Genomic DNA, 15,181 nt, shown 5'->3' with positions numbered 1-15,181 from the left:
TTGAAAACATGTTTCGATATCAATTTGTATTAACTAACAATTGACATCTAATTTTGTTTTCAATATAATCTCAATAGTAGAGCTTAATATCAAATTTGCTCTTATTTTGTTAATGGACTTTGTTCGGGTTGATAGCCGCGCATCTTACCGCTAGACTAAGGACGCATACGTTTTCTGAATAAAAAAGTATTCTTTCAATCGGCGCTTTTATTTCTTTCATTTTCGTTCCCGTAAATCGTGCTCCACGATCATGTGATACGCCTGGTCATCGGATTAAAGCATCTTAGAAAGTAGTTATCGTCATATAATCGCCCCTTGTGTAACGAAACTGATCAAAATATTTATTATTGACTCATATTTGCTTTTTTGACAATAAATCTGTTTTTTTTTCAATTTCAGCTCATTTTTCTTATTGGAATGCCTGCCAGTGGTAAAACACATTGGGTCACGAATTATCTCAAAGAAAATGCGGATAAAAAGGCGACTGTGCTCAGTGTCCATACACTGTTGGAACAAATGAAGGTAAATTATCAATTTATCAAATGTTCTCGAAATTGCCATTCAATATGCCTTCCTTCATTTATAAGCTTGCTGGTGTACCCAGAAAACCAGATAACACGAAGAAATGGACAAGACTTGTTGACCAGCTTTCCAAAAGTCTTAACAAACTATGTGAAGTTGCGGCCAAGCGAAGAAAGAATTTTATTTTTGATCAGGTGGGATTCTACATGTGCGAATTATGATTTATTTGGAACTATAATTTATATCTATGTTTTAGACCAACGTGTTTCCTTCAGAACAAAAGCGTAAACTACGAGGATTCGGTAAATTTGCGGTAAGAAAAGCTGTTATTGTAGTTCCCGACGAAGAAGAGCATGAACGGCGCATTAAGCTGAAGAATGAAGTATTCGGTGTTGAAGTTCTCGAGTCTCACCTCAACGTGATGAAAGGTAATCCAATGTGATCAGCTACATGTGAATCAGAAATCTGTAGCATATTCTACATTTTCAGCACACTTTCATATTCCTCCTAAGGAATTGAACTGGTTCACTGAAGTTACTTACACTGACTTGGATGCCGAAAAGTCAGTTGAACGGGCGAAAGTGCTCAACGAAGTCGGCCAGAAAGCAATTCCCCGAGGATTCAACAGGAATCAACAGCAACGGCGAGGTGCAAACAACAACCAACGGTGGAATCAGGGCAACAAACGATACAGCGGCGTTCAGCAGTATCATCAAGGTGGATACAACCAGCAGCGGTTAAATAATACACAGCAGTATTCTCAGAATAGGAACTACCGAGGCGGATATGGACGGCCGAATTCCGGAAGCTATACGGGTGGCCGCTACGGAAATAACAGTGATTGGACGCGCGGGTATAAATATTTTTTTATGATTTCTATTTATTGAAAATAATATCAATTTTCAATTTCTTTTAGCCGTTTTGATAATCGCTATAACAATCGGGGATACCAGAATAATCAAGCTCAACGATATGGAGGCAACTACAACAGAGGTTTGTAAACAACGACTCAATTTTTTTTTGTTTTGCTTTGGGTTCATCACTAACAATGGGCTAAAATCAGTGATCCTCAGCATGCTTACTATCAAGGGCCGCACCAAAATTTTGAGCTGTTGAATCGGGCCGCAGTATTTTTGCAACATTTGTTTTTCAGTTTATATTAAATTTTCTTCTTCATTGGCATTACATCCCCCACTGAGACATTGCCGCCCAGCAACTTACGGTTCATTAAGCTCGTCTGCAGTTATTAACTGCTTGGTTTTTAAGCCAAGTTACCATTTTTGTACATATTTGTGTATCAAAGCATTTTTTTCAGCTCAGTTTTTTTTTTAATAATCATGTCGACCGATTCAGTAATTTTTCTTATTAATAATTAGTTTTGAGCGTCTTAGGGGAAGTAAAAGGAAGATAAATTCTTTCAAACCCTGTAATTTTTCTTATGTTTTTATGCTCGAGGTTTATTGTTTACTATTAACTTGTAGTAAATTACGAAGAAGGTCCGAAAAAACCCGATTGGGATTCTGAGCATCATCCGCTCGATATTCTAAGAAGCATTCACTCAAATATTCTAGATATTCTGGAATTCTGAACAGAATCAGTTTGGAATCCTAAACATAATCTATACCGCCGGAAATAAGTATAAAGACAAGCATGATTTTCATACATTTTCATCATGATTGAGGATCGATATCTCGATTCGTAGCGATTCGATTTGGCTGAAATTTTACTAGGCACCTGTTTTAACTTGATCTTTCGATCTTTGAGTAAATTGTATACATCTCTGTTGATTTTGACCTCAACATCTGGAAATAATATAAAGACACCACTTTTTTTATATGGAGCTCTATACAACGGAACTGTCTTTATAATTATTTCCACCAAGCTGCAATATAACCAGAATATATGCAGAAATGTAACTATCATTGAATAAAATTCAAATCATTTTAGGCTTGTTGGCAAAAAATCAGCCCAATCGAATCGCTACGAATCGAGATATTGACTTCCCAATATGGCCATTTTGTATGAAAACCGAGCTTGTCTTTATACTTATTTCCACCAGTGTATTTGATATTCAGGAAAGAACTCGTCCGTGTTTCTGAACAGAATTGCGCTCGAGATTCGGAGAAGAATCCTCAGAGAATTCGTTCGAAATTTTGAGTACCTAGAATCCGTTTAGGATTTTGTTTGAGATTCTAACATTCGTGGGCTTCGTGGCCGTGTGGTTAGTGACGTTAATCGCATAAGCGCATGTGCTGTGGAGTGTGGGTTCGATTTCCGCCCTGGTAAGGAGAAAACTTTTCGTGATCGAAAAATTCTCCACTGGTCCACGGGGTGTTTTGTGTCCTGTCCGCTGTATCATGCTAGGTGTTAAGTGTACGACCTGTGGTCGAAGACGGTGCTCCTGTCTTTTTTTAATAATCTTTTTACGATTCTGAAAAAAGTTCGAATGGTATTCTGAACAGAATCCATAATTGATAGTGAACGTAATTTCTGGAGGTAATAATCCAGTAAAATGGCAGTTTAATTTCGCCAAACTATAATTATATAAAAAGAATATGCATTCTTATTACGGAGCAGTATTATACGACAACATAATTTTTACTTGTATTTCAACCTTTAGTTCCTTTAAATCTACTATTAAAAACAAATTTGCTATTATCATAACCCGGGGCGATAACATCGAAGTTTATTTTCTATCGGTCTACATGACATCCATGTATGAAATGAAGTTCTTGAATCATATTGATAAAATTATTCACGATATATAAATAGTGCTTCAACGCTATAATGACGTGAGCCTGACAAGTTTCCGAGTAAATCAAAATATTGGGAATGATAAATAAACTTTTCCGGTGATAATGTTTATAAATGGGCCACTTGAAGTGTATTCTCTGAAATCGTTCGCGGGCCGCAGGAAAAGACTTAAAAGGCCGCACTTTGGGGATCACTGGTAATGGTATACATTTTAATGCAGAGATTATGCCTATGTAAGAAGCATAACTTGGTTCTACTTCATTGTCATTCGATTTCAGGATAAAATTTCAGTTCGAGTATGACAAGGTGAAATTATTTTCAGCTACATATGATTCTTATGCGAAACACAGTTCATATAGAACGTATAATATCGCCGAACTATGTGAAATTTACATATTATAATAATGTTATACAAATTAAAAATATCGATTTTTGGCTTTTATCTCAGTATGCGAAAAAACTGTATGGGGCTGATATGTGACTGGGGACAGTAAATGGACAGTATAACTATATCTGTACAAATATATTGGCTTTATTTTCCATATTTATTCATATTTGTTTCATTTCACTAAATCTTACATTTTTATGTTCAATTTTATATATTCTTGTACTTTATTTTGTCTATTTACTACTTTTTAGGATACAACAGCGGATCTTCATGGAATCAGCAGAATTCTAACTGTTGGAGCTACGGTAGCAACCAAGGAAACGATTCTCAGCAGTGGTACTCCTGGTGGCAGGTAATAACATTTCCTTTTATTTTTTGTTTACTGCCAATGTCAGATAAACCGAAAGGGTATATATGAACTTGATGTGTTTTCTTCCAGTGAATCGTTTGGCTTAATTGTATTTGATTGATGCCGTCAGTACATCCGCAGGTTTAATTTACGCCGGCCAGCGATTTTCCCGAATTCACCAGGTACTAATTTTCGATCTAGTGCTAGTTTCCTTCATCTACCAATTTTAATAAAAATGAACCTTGAAACATCTTATTGTAGGTACTAATAAACAGATTTGAGATTCAATTGATTTGCTTTATTTGACGAGAAAACACAATTGCGCTTATCCCCAGCTGTGCGTAACAACGACCTGCCAATAACGTATCTCCATGAAAAATAACTAGTACTTCGTCGAAAATTGGTACCTATTATACCTATATCTTCTTCGCTACTAGAATTTATAAACAACTAAGGATTTTTAAGTTAATTTTCAAAATAACTGAAAATTGTTGAATATGTTTTATTACATTGTTTTATTAGAACGGGGAGCAATCGTTTGGAAAAATGGAAACATCATCCAAACCAGTTGAATCAAGATTTTTCTGTCCAATCGGTTCCGACTGGTCATTTCAAGTTTGTATGGAAATTGGTATGGGACAGCATACATTTTTGCTCCTGGAGGTTTCAATTTATCGTAAATCACGTAAAAGATACGTTAGTACCCATATGTCTTCAATCGCAATGCAGAAAGTTTGGGATTAGAGCGATTATAAAAAATCGATTTTGCTTCACCACGCTCATTCGATTGTGTCACACGTTCTGAGTGTTCTCCGAAATTTTGAGCTGATTTGGATAAAAACTGACTTAGCGTTACGTTACAGCGTTGCGGGACTTAGTTCCCTATAAAGGTCAGGCGATTTGAAAATCTACATAGCTAACGGGAATGTTCAAGAGCTTTCACTCAACGAAACCCGCATTTTAATTATTCGCTCCAATAATTAGTAATAGAATTTAATCTAAAGCTGACTATCCACGCCATTTTATGTGTAGGATAACTAGGGAAGTATCATCCAGATGAATTACATATTGCGATATGCATTATTCCAGTACTTCGCTAAGGAAAAACTTGTTGGAAGTTGGAAAATTTAAAGATGATATAAATCTATTAATATAAACACTCAAAATGTTCTCGTTTTGTCGTTCAGCACATAAGAATACAATATCATATCTGCGATATTTACCACAGCCTGTTGACGTAAGTATTCTTGTAAATTCCTTAATAGTTTCTTATAAAAAAGTAGATTCTTTAGGTGAATACAAATTTTCTCATTTTGTTTTCAAACTCATTTAGACACTGGATAGTAGCGTATCTAAAATTTTATTGAATATTAAGTGAATTAATTGATAAATCAAGGCACGGTTTAAACCGTTAATATTGTGAAGTTAGGGGCCCTCCTTAGCCGTGCGGTAAGATGCGCGGCTACAAAGCAAGACCACGCTGAGGGTGGCTGGGTTCGATTCCCGGTGCCGGTCTAAGCAATTTTCGGATTGGAAATTGTCTCAACTTCCCTGAGCATAAAAGTATCATCGTGTTAGCCTCATGATATACGAATGCAAAAATGGTAAACTTGGCTTAGAAACCCCGCAGTTAATAACTGTGGAAGTGCTTAATGAACACTAAGCTGCGAGGCGCCTCTGTACCAGTTTGGGGATGTAATGCCAATAAGAAGAAGAAGAAGAAGAAGATATTGTGAAGTTGCTATTTTCCCAGAGAAATGATGTTTCTTCCAGTATCTGCGTAAATAGTAATTCTATATGACGTATTTTATGTAGTATTTATTTAATAGATTATACAGATTATTCACTCATTCACATGATTTATTGTAAAAGTGCTTTTAGATTATTCGTTTGAACTTGTTTGATAGGGCATGGTATTAGGAATTTTTCCGCGCGGTATTTGGAATCGTCTTCTATTTTTTTATGTAGCGAATTTATTTTTGACACGTCCTCAACCTCACGGTAATAGGGCATGTCACGGTACTAATTATTGGGACGGGTAATTAAGATGCGGTTTTCACGGTTTTCACAAATGGCTTCATTCCTTATCGATGAAAGTCGATGTATGCACGAAACTTGGTGACATTTGAATTTTCTAAGAAATAGGGTGGCTGTGCCAGTAATAGTGGTGTACCAGTAATAGTGGAAACGCGATTTTCGCTAGATGTAGTGTATTTTAATTTTTCAAATTACTTCATACAATAGCGCTTGCTCAAAAAAGGTGAATGTGTGCGAAAAAGTTTACAAATTTTCCGGGAAACATCGAAGAACATCATTTTTCCTTAACTTGTTGACTCCCTTGCACCAATAATAGTGAGGCGTTCCTATAATAGTGAATCCCATAAGAAACCAATTGGATTCACTATTATAGGAACAGAAGTTAGCTAGTGCCACTATTACTTGTCCATGTACCAGTTAATGGAGGAAGCGATTTTGAGAAGAAAACAATATTTTGAAGTATCAACAATATTTTTCCTGAAAAGTAGATAAGAACAGCTTTCTGCCAATATATTTACATCACAGGAAATATATTCCTATCCATAGATATGAATTAAACAATTTGGACCTGTCACTAATACCACTATTACCGGTACACCGATCCTAATACGTGCCGAAAGATACGGCATCCTCAGTAGAATTTGTTTCGAGCATGTATCCTTCTGGTGGCTCATAAAATCCATTTTTGTTCCACTCTCTGACGGTTTAGATATTGTCTATCGGGAAGAAAGTTAGAACGCTTTTTATACCGAAGTTTGATTATTCTCCAGATACAGACAACTTTCCCTTCGGAAGTAGTGCGCTGGACTCATCTTAAGATGCGCCAAACAACGCATCAACTAGTTTGACAGATAAAACTTCGGAAGAAAGTTCGGTTCGGAAGTCCCGACTTCCGAATTCTAAGTTGGTGCTACGCCGACTATATTGTCAAACAAGCATCGACAAATTTTAAAATGCTTTGAGCAGTATTCACATGAAAATAAAATGTTTTTAGTCAGTTTCTGGATCGAGAGGCCCGAATTTCATTTGCGACTGCACACATTTCTTTCCGAACCTGCAATGAATCGCCTGCTTTGAGCGTGCTTACAGCGGCACACTAGGAGTTAACTTTCTGAAATCAGTATGGCGAAAGGCATCTAAGGTTCGATTTCTCAAAATTAAGCAGCTTCATCGATAAAATATTTGGTAGGCGTAGTAGCGGACACCATTCTTCATAACCGGTACCAAATAGTTTTTCATGGGAAGTTCCTCATACAAATTTCTGGCGATTAACTCATGCTGGCTATTTGGCGCATATACTATAGCGCCTGGATGTGGCAGCGGCGGGTAGAAAATCAGCCACTGCCAATAATTCATTATAAGAAATATATTTTCAGAAAGTACAGAACATACATTCATCAATCTACGAAATATTTCACTCGTTGATGAGCTATTTTTTAGAAGTTATACGTGTTTAAAGGTGTCCAGATTTTGTCGCGTACGAGCCTTACCCTATTTATATTTATTTTCGATGGTAATGAACGATGGAATATAATGGAGTTAATTTGAGTTGAGCCAGTCTAGGGCTATAAGTCTTGATAATGAGGATATAAAAAAATCTAAATGCAAACTACGCAGTGTAGAGGTCTAATAAGTCCTTTTTGAAAGTATTCTACCTTTATTAAGTGCCCTGCTTGTCTATTGCTGCCTGAGCTATAAGAGAGCTTCTCATCTTGCAACACCTTTTTTACTTGCCACTCAGTTGAAAAGCCTAGTACGATGCTTAAAAGTAGAGTGCAAATAGATAGGATACGGAATGCTCACGGGATGATTCCGCTCTGAAATTCCGTGAGCAGTAGAGAAAATTTCGTAATGCTAATAACGCCTGCTGAGTGAAGTAAATGTCACTTTTCCTTACGGAAAAAAAATCGGTACCATTATCCCGTACGGAAAAGTGACATTTCTCCCATACTGAATCAGCTGTCAAATTTACCGTGGTCAGGGTGACCACTTTAGTCGACAAAATAAATTCCCGGGTTTTTCCCGGTTTTCCCGGTAGGCTTTTCAAAATATTCCCGGAAATTTTTAAAAGTTCTTGGGAGGGTTTTGATTATGTAAAACAATGTATAAAATGTACAACATTAGGTTTAAGTATCAATTAAGTTATTTAATAATAAGCATTGAATTCTAACATTCTAACAGGCTCTTGACTTGCTGTAAAAGAGTTCAAGTTCCAACTGCTGTTTTTTTGTCTGAAAAACTTTTGAAATATTGATTGCACTCTAGAAACTATGTGGCAAGAAAATAATGAAAAGGGCACACAACGGTTTCGTGCAATACTGCCACAACTCAAAATACTTAATTTTTGACATTTTGATTGCCAAGCACAGAAAACAGTATAAAGTTTCACCTGACAAAAACCCAGGTCGCAATTCACAATGCATCAAAAGTTGTCTATTTTGAAATATGACGATTTTTCAAAAAAGATGTTACCTATGCCTCAAATGTATTGCCCTTTTCAAGTTGTTTCTTATTGAAACACATAAAAGTAATCCTAATGTATCAACACATGCAAAAATATCCATGGAATTCGAAATATTTACAAAAACATTGAAGTTTTTTTTATTGAAAATTTTTAACGTTATTTCTGAACATTCTCAGATTTCGAGTTGTGCCTGTATTGCACGAAACCGTTGACATCTGGAAAATATATTCAAACAATCACAAAATGGTTCATTGATGAGTCATTAAAAAAATACCTAAAGAATGTTGATATGTTCAATGTTTTCTCTACTTTCTCGCATTGAAAGTCTAACCACGTCTAACAGCACCAACAGCATGTTCGATCTAACAGTCTTTTGCTGTAAAAGGCAAGCTAAGACTTTATTGGTACCTGGAAATCTGCGTAAATGCAGGAGGCTCCCAAGGAATTCCAAAAATTCGAATAGACTTCATAAAAGTTCCTAAAAATATGAAAGCAGTCTGAAATTTTCACAATTTTATCAGAATATTTATTGTAAAAGCAGTAAGGATTGCTGATAAAATTTAAGAAAATTATTTAAATCTCGTAAGACTTTTTTGAACAAACACTTGAAAATAAGCAGGAATTTGACAAAAAAAATTAAACTTTTTATAGCGGTTGAAGACCTAGCATTACCGTAAGTCATTACCAAATTCCAAAGAGGCTAAATGTTGGTGAAAACTTATAAGAAAGTACATAATTAAAGGAATTTCAATGAAATTATACTACTAAACATTTAATCAAATCAATATTTACTTAATCAATGCATTGTTTCAGGGACTCATTTGCGATTCGATTCTGTAGAATGCAAACGTTTCCCCTACATATCGTTAATTTCTCAGAAAATGCTCGCTTTAGGTGAAAATACTCCAGCGCTCATGCGGCTCTGGTGTACTTCTATTTGACAGATTGGTATGACCATGAATATTAAAATTCATATATTCCTGTATTAGTTGCACTGAATGAATTAAGAATATATAATCGTTTAGATGGTGTGAAATCAAAGAAAAAAACTTTTTGCACAAAATGTAGGACAACATTGTTTGCCTTCCAAGGTTTGTTTACAAAATAAGTTACACCCAAATCGCAAATCTGTCCTGGTTTGAAGATGCTTTTTTCTCATAATTCATTTCAAATATACAGCCTCGAATTCAAGAATTCAAGTGTTTTAAAGTTATAATCACATCAGCTATATTATAAAATTAACATATAAAAATAATGCCTGCGACTTCATGAAATTCCCGGGGTTTTCCCGGTTTTTCCCGGTGATTTCAAATTCCCGGGTTTTTCCCGGTTTTCCCGGATTCCCGGGTGAGTGGCCACCCTGCGTGGTAATTTGATTAAATTTTCCGTTAACTCATTCCGTAAGAGCAGCGTACTAGGATAAAGTTGGTTGGCGATCCGTTATAATTACCTACATCGGCTTATTCCAACCCAGAGTGTATGTAATTAAGAGTGGCGACATGTGCTGCATTTGACAGGTCTCCTGCTCGTTTGGAACACGATTTTGTATGGGAATGACAGATGAATTCTGTTCCAATTCTGACAGTGTCGCCACTCTTATTTACATTCACTCTGTTCCAACCATGTTATACGAGAGATTTGCGCTTTACACTCACAAAAAACTCTGCATTATATTCATTAGCAACCCTATAACCAGAGACCGGCGGAGTGAAAAACTGTCGAATTGGCAACGTATTAAAATGCATGAAATCGCCTGGCAACACTGGCAGCACTTGAACTTTTTGCTTGCTTCTTATGGATGCAAAAAGTAAACGTAAAGTAGTAAAGTCGAATTGGAACCGCTTTTGACGGTTCGATTGGAAACAAGATGGCGTCTTCGCCGATCTCTTATTCTAGTATTTCTAATATTCATGAGTTCGCACATGGATTTTTTGCAACAGGGGTAGCGAAATGAATTCCATATTTTCGACACATATATTCCATGCGCCCACATGTATTGCATGAGTGTTCAAACATACTAACCATGTGAGTCATAGTATTCATGTGTGAATTTGTATGCAAATAAAAGTATGTGCCGACGCATGATATGAATATTTCAAAATACATGGATTTTTGCCATAAAGTATGTGTCGATTTTCCTGAGTGTAGGAGCCACCACTGCTGAGCACTAAAAATTGCATATTTCTGGATTTTTGACTGAACAAGAAGAATTTAAAACAGAATTCTGCAAAATGTGTGTTTTAAGAAGATTTTAATTTGAAAAATGTATTTGAGGTACACTCACAAAAAACTCCGCATTATATTCATGAGTTCACACGTGGATTTTTGCAATGGGGGTAGCCAAATGGATTCCATAGTTTCGACACATATCCCAGCAAACCAGCAGTCGTATAAGGATGCCAAATTGAAATTGTATAAATATCCAGATGGAGTTAGAATCATATAGAACGCAATATAAAGTTAATTTAAATTGTATATGATACGAATTTGTGATTTTATTATGATCTTCATGACGAAATTATATATGAGTTTATTGGATGGCAAGATGAAGTTATTTAACTTTTTACATAAATAAAGTTATAAATGAGGTTATTTCGAATCATTTTAAATCATATCATTAACTTCAAACATATCAAGTAGAATGGTATATTATACGATCGATGTGTTTTCCGTTGAAAAGAAATTGTCATGTAGATATATGAAAAACTTATTCAAAGCACAATAATGTGCGCGGAGTTGTTCCACGCTATAAACCAATAATCCTTGCAAGGAGCAAATCATAAAGATTGAAATAAATATCCGAATCAAATTGCATAAAGGTTATTTTGAATCATATATGAAGCAGTAAACAAAACATTATAAATGAAGTCATATGGAATCAGATTGAGTTACTAATCCACACTTTATAATGCGATGTGCAATTTTTTGATCGCAATATATGTTTCATGTGGCTTTTGGGATTGTTGCAAGATTGGCACCTCGAAGATCTTTGAATCGAATCTGGGCATGTCCGTTATTTCGAAATTTGTAAATGCAGATTAATAGAAGAGAACTTTAAAAAACATTATAAGAATGAATCGACTGCTTTGAGCGTGCTTACAGCGACACACTAGGAGTTAACTTTCTGAAATCAGTATGGCGAAAGGCATCTAAGGTTCGATTTCTCAAAATTAAGCACAATAATCGAAAAAATATTTGGTAGGCGTAGTAGCGGACACCATCCCTCATAACCGGTACCAAATAGTTTTTCATTAAAAGTTCTAATTTTGAGAAAACCAGCGTTAGATGTCTTTCGCCATAAAATTCAGCAGTTAACTCTTGCTGGCTATTTTGTGTATATACTATAGCGCCTGGATGTGGCTGCGGCGAGTAGAAAATCAGCCACTGCCAATAATTCATTCATCATGGATCAGTGGATTTTTTTGCCACAGTCGGTCAATTTACTTTATATTGCTGAAAAAAGAATACTGCCAAAAAAAAATAGTACCCATACCTAAAAAATATTTTTGGCAATATACTTTTAAGTTGTTTATGTTACAATTTTGAGTTATAAATTGATACATACGAAGTCATAAAAAACGATAAATATAGTTATAAACGAAGTTGTATAAAGGATCATTTTACTTCATATGAAATCATATAAACAAGAAAATTTATTCCGCATGTACGTATATGGCCTCCAAATTTGTACGTATAGGTGGAATCTATGCATTTTATATGATCTATTTTTTTTGTATCCACTTAACTGGATTGCAAATGAGTTATATGAACAGAATTGTTGGCTGGGATATTACATGCGCCCACATGCATTGCATGAGTGTTCACACATATTATCCATGCGGGTCATAGTATTCATGTGTGAATTTATATGCAATTAAGTATGTGCCGACACATGATATGCATATTTCAAAATATATGGATTTTTGCCATAAAGTATGTGTCGATTTTCCTGAGTGTACACTTTCCTTTAATAGGACTAACCCACGACCCTCAGTACGCCACGAAGGTCCTCCGTCGGCCTTCGCAACTTAGCGGTTACTGAATGAGCCCGAGATTCAAAAATCGGACGCGTAGTCAAAGTCAAAGCACTCACAATGCATTTTCTGTACGGTACAATGTACACATTCACATTTAGAGTGAGCGTGAGTATTTATAATGTCTGGCGGATACACACATTCTTTATCAGCTATTTGCCACACTCAGGAAAATCGACACATACTTGACATCAATCAATCATCTCAAAATTTAAGTTCAAAATACTTACTGATGATATTATTGCATTAAGTAGTTTTTCCTTTCTTTTCCATGATTGTTGTCAAAGTAGGGCAAGATGCATGGCCCCACCCGAGATTGTTAAGTATAACAACCCACATTCGAGTTGAATAAAGTCAACTTTAGGTAAACTAAAGTTACTAAACTCTGCTTTCGGTAATATGTTTTTACGTGGATTAAGGTAAACTACATTGTGTTAGAAGAGTCATTTTACACAAAATCGGGTTATTGGGCCAAAGTACGGTTTTAAGCAAAAATAACCCTCTTTTGAATAGTTGACGCCCCACCATTTAGCACTTAAAGTAGGGGAACTGTTCCGATCTCCATCTCACTGGACATATATCCATCTTATCGCTAAACAAAGAAATACGGCACCAAATTCGTCGCTTCTTTTTGTCAACATGCATGCTCACTGCTGAAAAAAATCACAAAAATAATAAACAAACCAAAATCCTTTCCATTGCTTTGTTTTTGATGGGATGGAAATAGCAGCTATGAGATGAAGTGGCGAACCGTTCCCCTATACTTGTAAAAGAAACTACAAGCCAACACTAATAATTTGTACTTGCATTTTCTTTATGCAAAAGTTACTTGTAAATTCTGCTAATATTATTAGTACTCTTTACTTGAAATATTAGACTTGTAAATTGATACTTGTAGATTCATTATGCAACGGGAAAATACAAGTTACAAGCTACTCTACTAATGTTATTAGTAAAACTTCGATTATGCTATAGGCCCCAGGAAACATCCCTTATCCTTCTTTGTTGAAACTTATCGAGGTTTTTTTGCCAATATGAATTTTTCAGGCTTGACCAAATTAGGTACAAATGTGGCCAAAATCAGTACACTCAACCTATATTATATTTATACATGACGTATCGAACATTATAGTGCCAAACGTCACTCATTAAAGCGCAATTATTCTTCTTACGTCTTGCCCATCAATGGATTTCTTGTGCAAATCAATAAAAAGCAAATACTGTATATGCCATTCTATTATGTTTTTTAAACGCAATTTATCTAATACTATCTTTGCAGTCAAATCTCAAGAACTTGATGCAGCAACAAGGAGGTAGTGGTGGTGACAATTCACAACAGTACTGGTCGCAGTACGCACAGCAATCTAATTATGGTAACCACCAGCATTCAAAATCCCAAGGCTCGGGATCATCGGCCAGGAATAAGTAAACTTATTACTTACGTACAAATCCAGCCCTTCTTAGTTCATAAGTGACTTTTTATCAACTTTCTCACACAAAAGCGGCACTATCATTTGTGGTAATAACTAATACTCTACCATTTGCTATAAGTGTGATTCGGATTCCGTTCAATGCACTGCATATGCTATTATAATTAACTTTCTTGAGAAAAACTACAATTGATTTCATCTTAAAAATAAAGGTGAAAAAATATAATTATTTGTATGCTAAAAAGAAGATAAATACTGACAGAGAAAATTGTAGTCGCGAGAGAAAGTATAGAATGCTAAGGTTATTAAAAAATAATATCTTCATAATATGTAACATAGGTTGTCAAACTCATTTTTTGTTTGAGGTAAGTGGTAGTGTTTATTAAATATTTCTTTCATGCTAGAGCAATACACGATAAGATAATGTGTTACACTAAATAAGTTGATGCGTTGCGTTGGAATATTTTTTTCCATGATGTACTGACCATCTTAGTTTTAATATTATTTTATGATCCTCGTATTGTTTAATCTGTTTAACATAAATTAACTAGTTTGATCTGTAAATTTGGTTTCGTAACATGTTTATTACTTTTATATTTGGTTTGACTTTCATATAGTTATGCATTTAAGAGAATCACATAGTTTAAAATATAGGTAAATAAAGACTACTACTTTAAGAATTGATAGGACTGCGTCATAATTATTTAAAATAATAAATACCGATATCAAATCGATTTTGTTTTTACTTGAAATTCGAAAACACCCCAGGTAACAAGTAAGCATTATATAAAGCATTTAGGTGGCATTATATGCGCCTTTACTGCAAAACATTAAATGCCAATAAGCCCTATAGTCGCCTTTAATGCTATTTTAATGCAGGTTTTGGCCCAATATATGGCTGCGTAAGTGCTCAATCCTACTTTATCGATAAAGTAGAGATTTTCACGCAGAAAAATAACCAAATGTTTGTGCATAAAACTAATAAAAATATTTCTTTACATTTATTGATTAAATTTGTTGAATCTACAAAATTTGAAATCAAAAACAAAATTTGCTTTTATTTGTTATTTCTGTTTTCAATTGAGGTTGACTCAAATAATGAGTTTTGTTGAAACAATAATTTGCATTGTAAACTCAAGGATATTTTTCTTTTGAATCTGCCTGTTTATTCTCAATGTTCGAACAAAGGAACCAGATGTATGA

At 35.1% G+C, this 15,181-nt stretch overlaps 1 protein-coding gene across 2 annotated transcripts in view; it reads left to right on the top strand.

Moving 5' to 3' along the window:
* LOC134211833 (heterogeneous nuclear ribonucleoprotein U-like protein 2) overlaps positions 1–14,708 on the top strand; it is a 59,594-nt gene extending 44,886 nt beyond the window's left edge. The window contains exons 6-13 of one of the 2 annotated variants that reach the window (XR_009979113.1): positions 400–522; positions 588–716; positions 779–950; positions 1,012–1,375; positions 1,439–1,515; positions 3,916–4,016; positions 4,104–4,195; positions 13,828–13,942. Coding sequence is in view for 1 of the 2 variants with exons in the window: in XM_062689123.1 (XP_062545107.1) it covers positions 400–522; positions 588–716; positions 779–950; positions 1,012–1,375; positions 1,439–1,515; positions 3,916–4,016; positions 13,828–13,977 (1,116 nt within the window). In the remaining variant the exon portion in view is untranslated. Of the gene's footprint in view, positions 1–399; positions 523–587; positions 717–778; positions 951–1,011; positions 1,376–1,438; positions 1,516–3,915; positions 4,017–4,103; positions 4,196–13,827 lie in introns of both variants that reach the window. The other variant, XM_062689123.1, reaches the window with a different exon arrangement.
* The last annotated feature ends 473 nt before the right edge of the window (positions 14,709–15,181 follow it).

The sequence above is a fragment of the Armigeres subalbatus genome, chromosome 2, assembly GCF_024139115.2.
Source record: "Armigeres subalbatus isolate Guangzhou_Male chromosome 2, GZ_Asu_2, whole genome shotgun sequence".
NCBI classification, from domain to species: Eukaryota; Metazoa; Arthropoda; class Insecta; order Diptera; family Culicidae; genus Armigeres; species Armigeres subalbatus.
The sequence above is the reverse complement of the archived record's forward strand: the minus strand, read 5'-3'. Positions and strand labels throughout refer to the sequence as shown.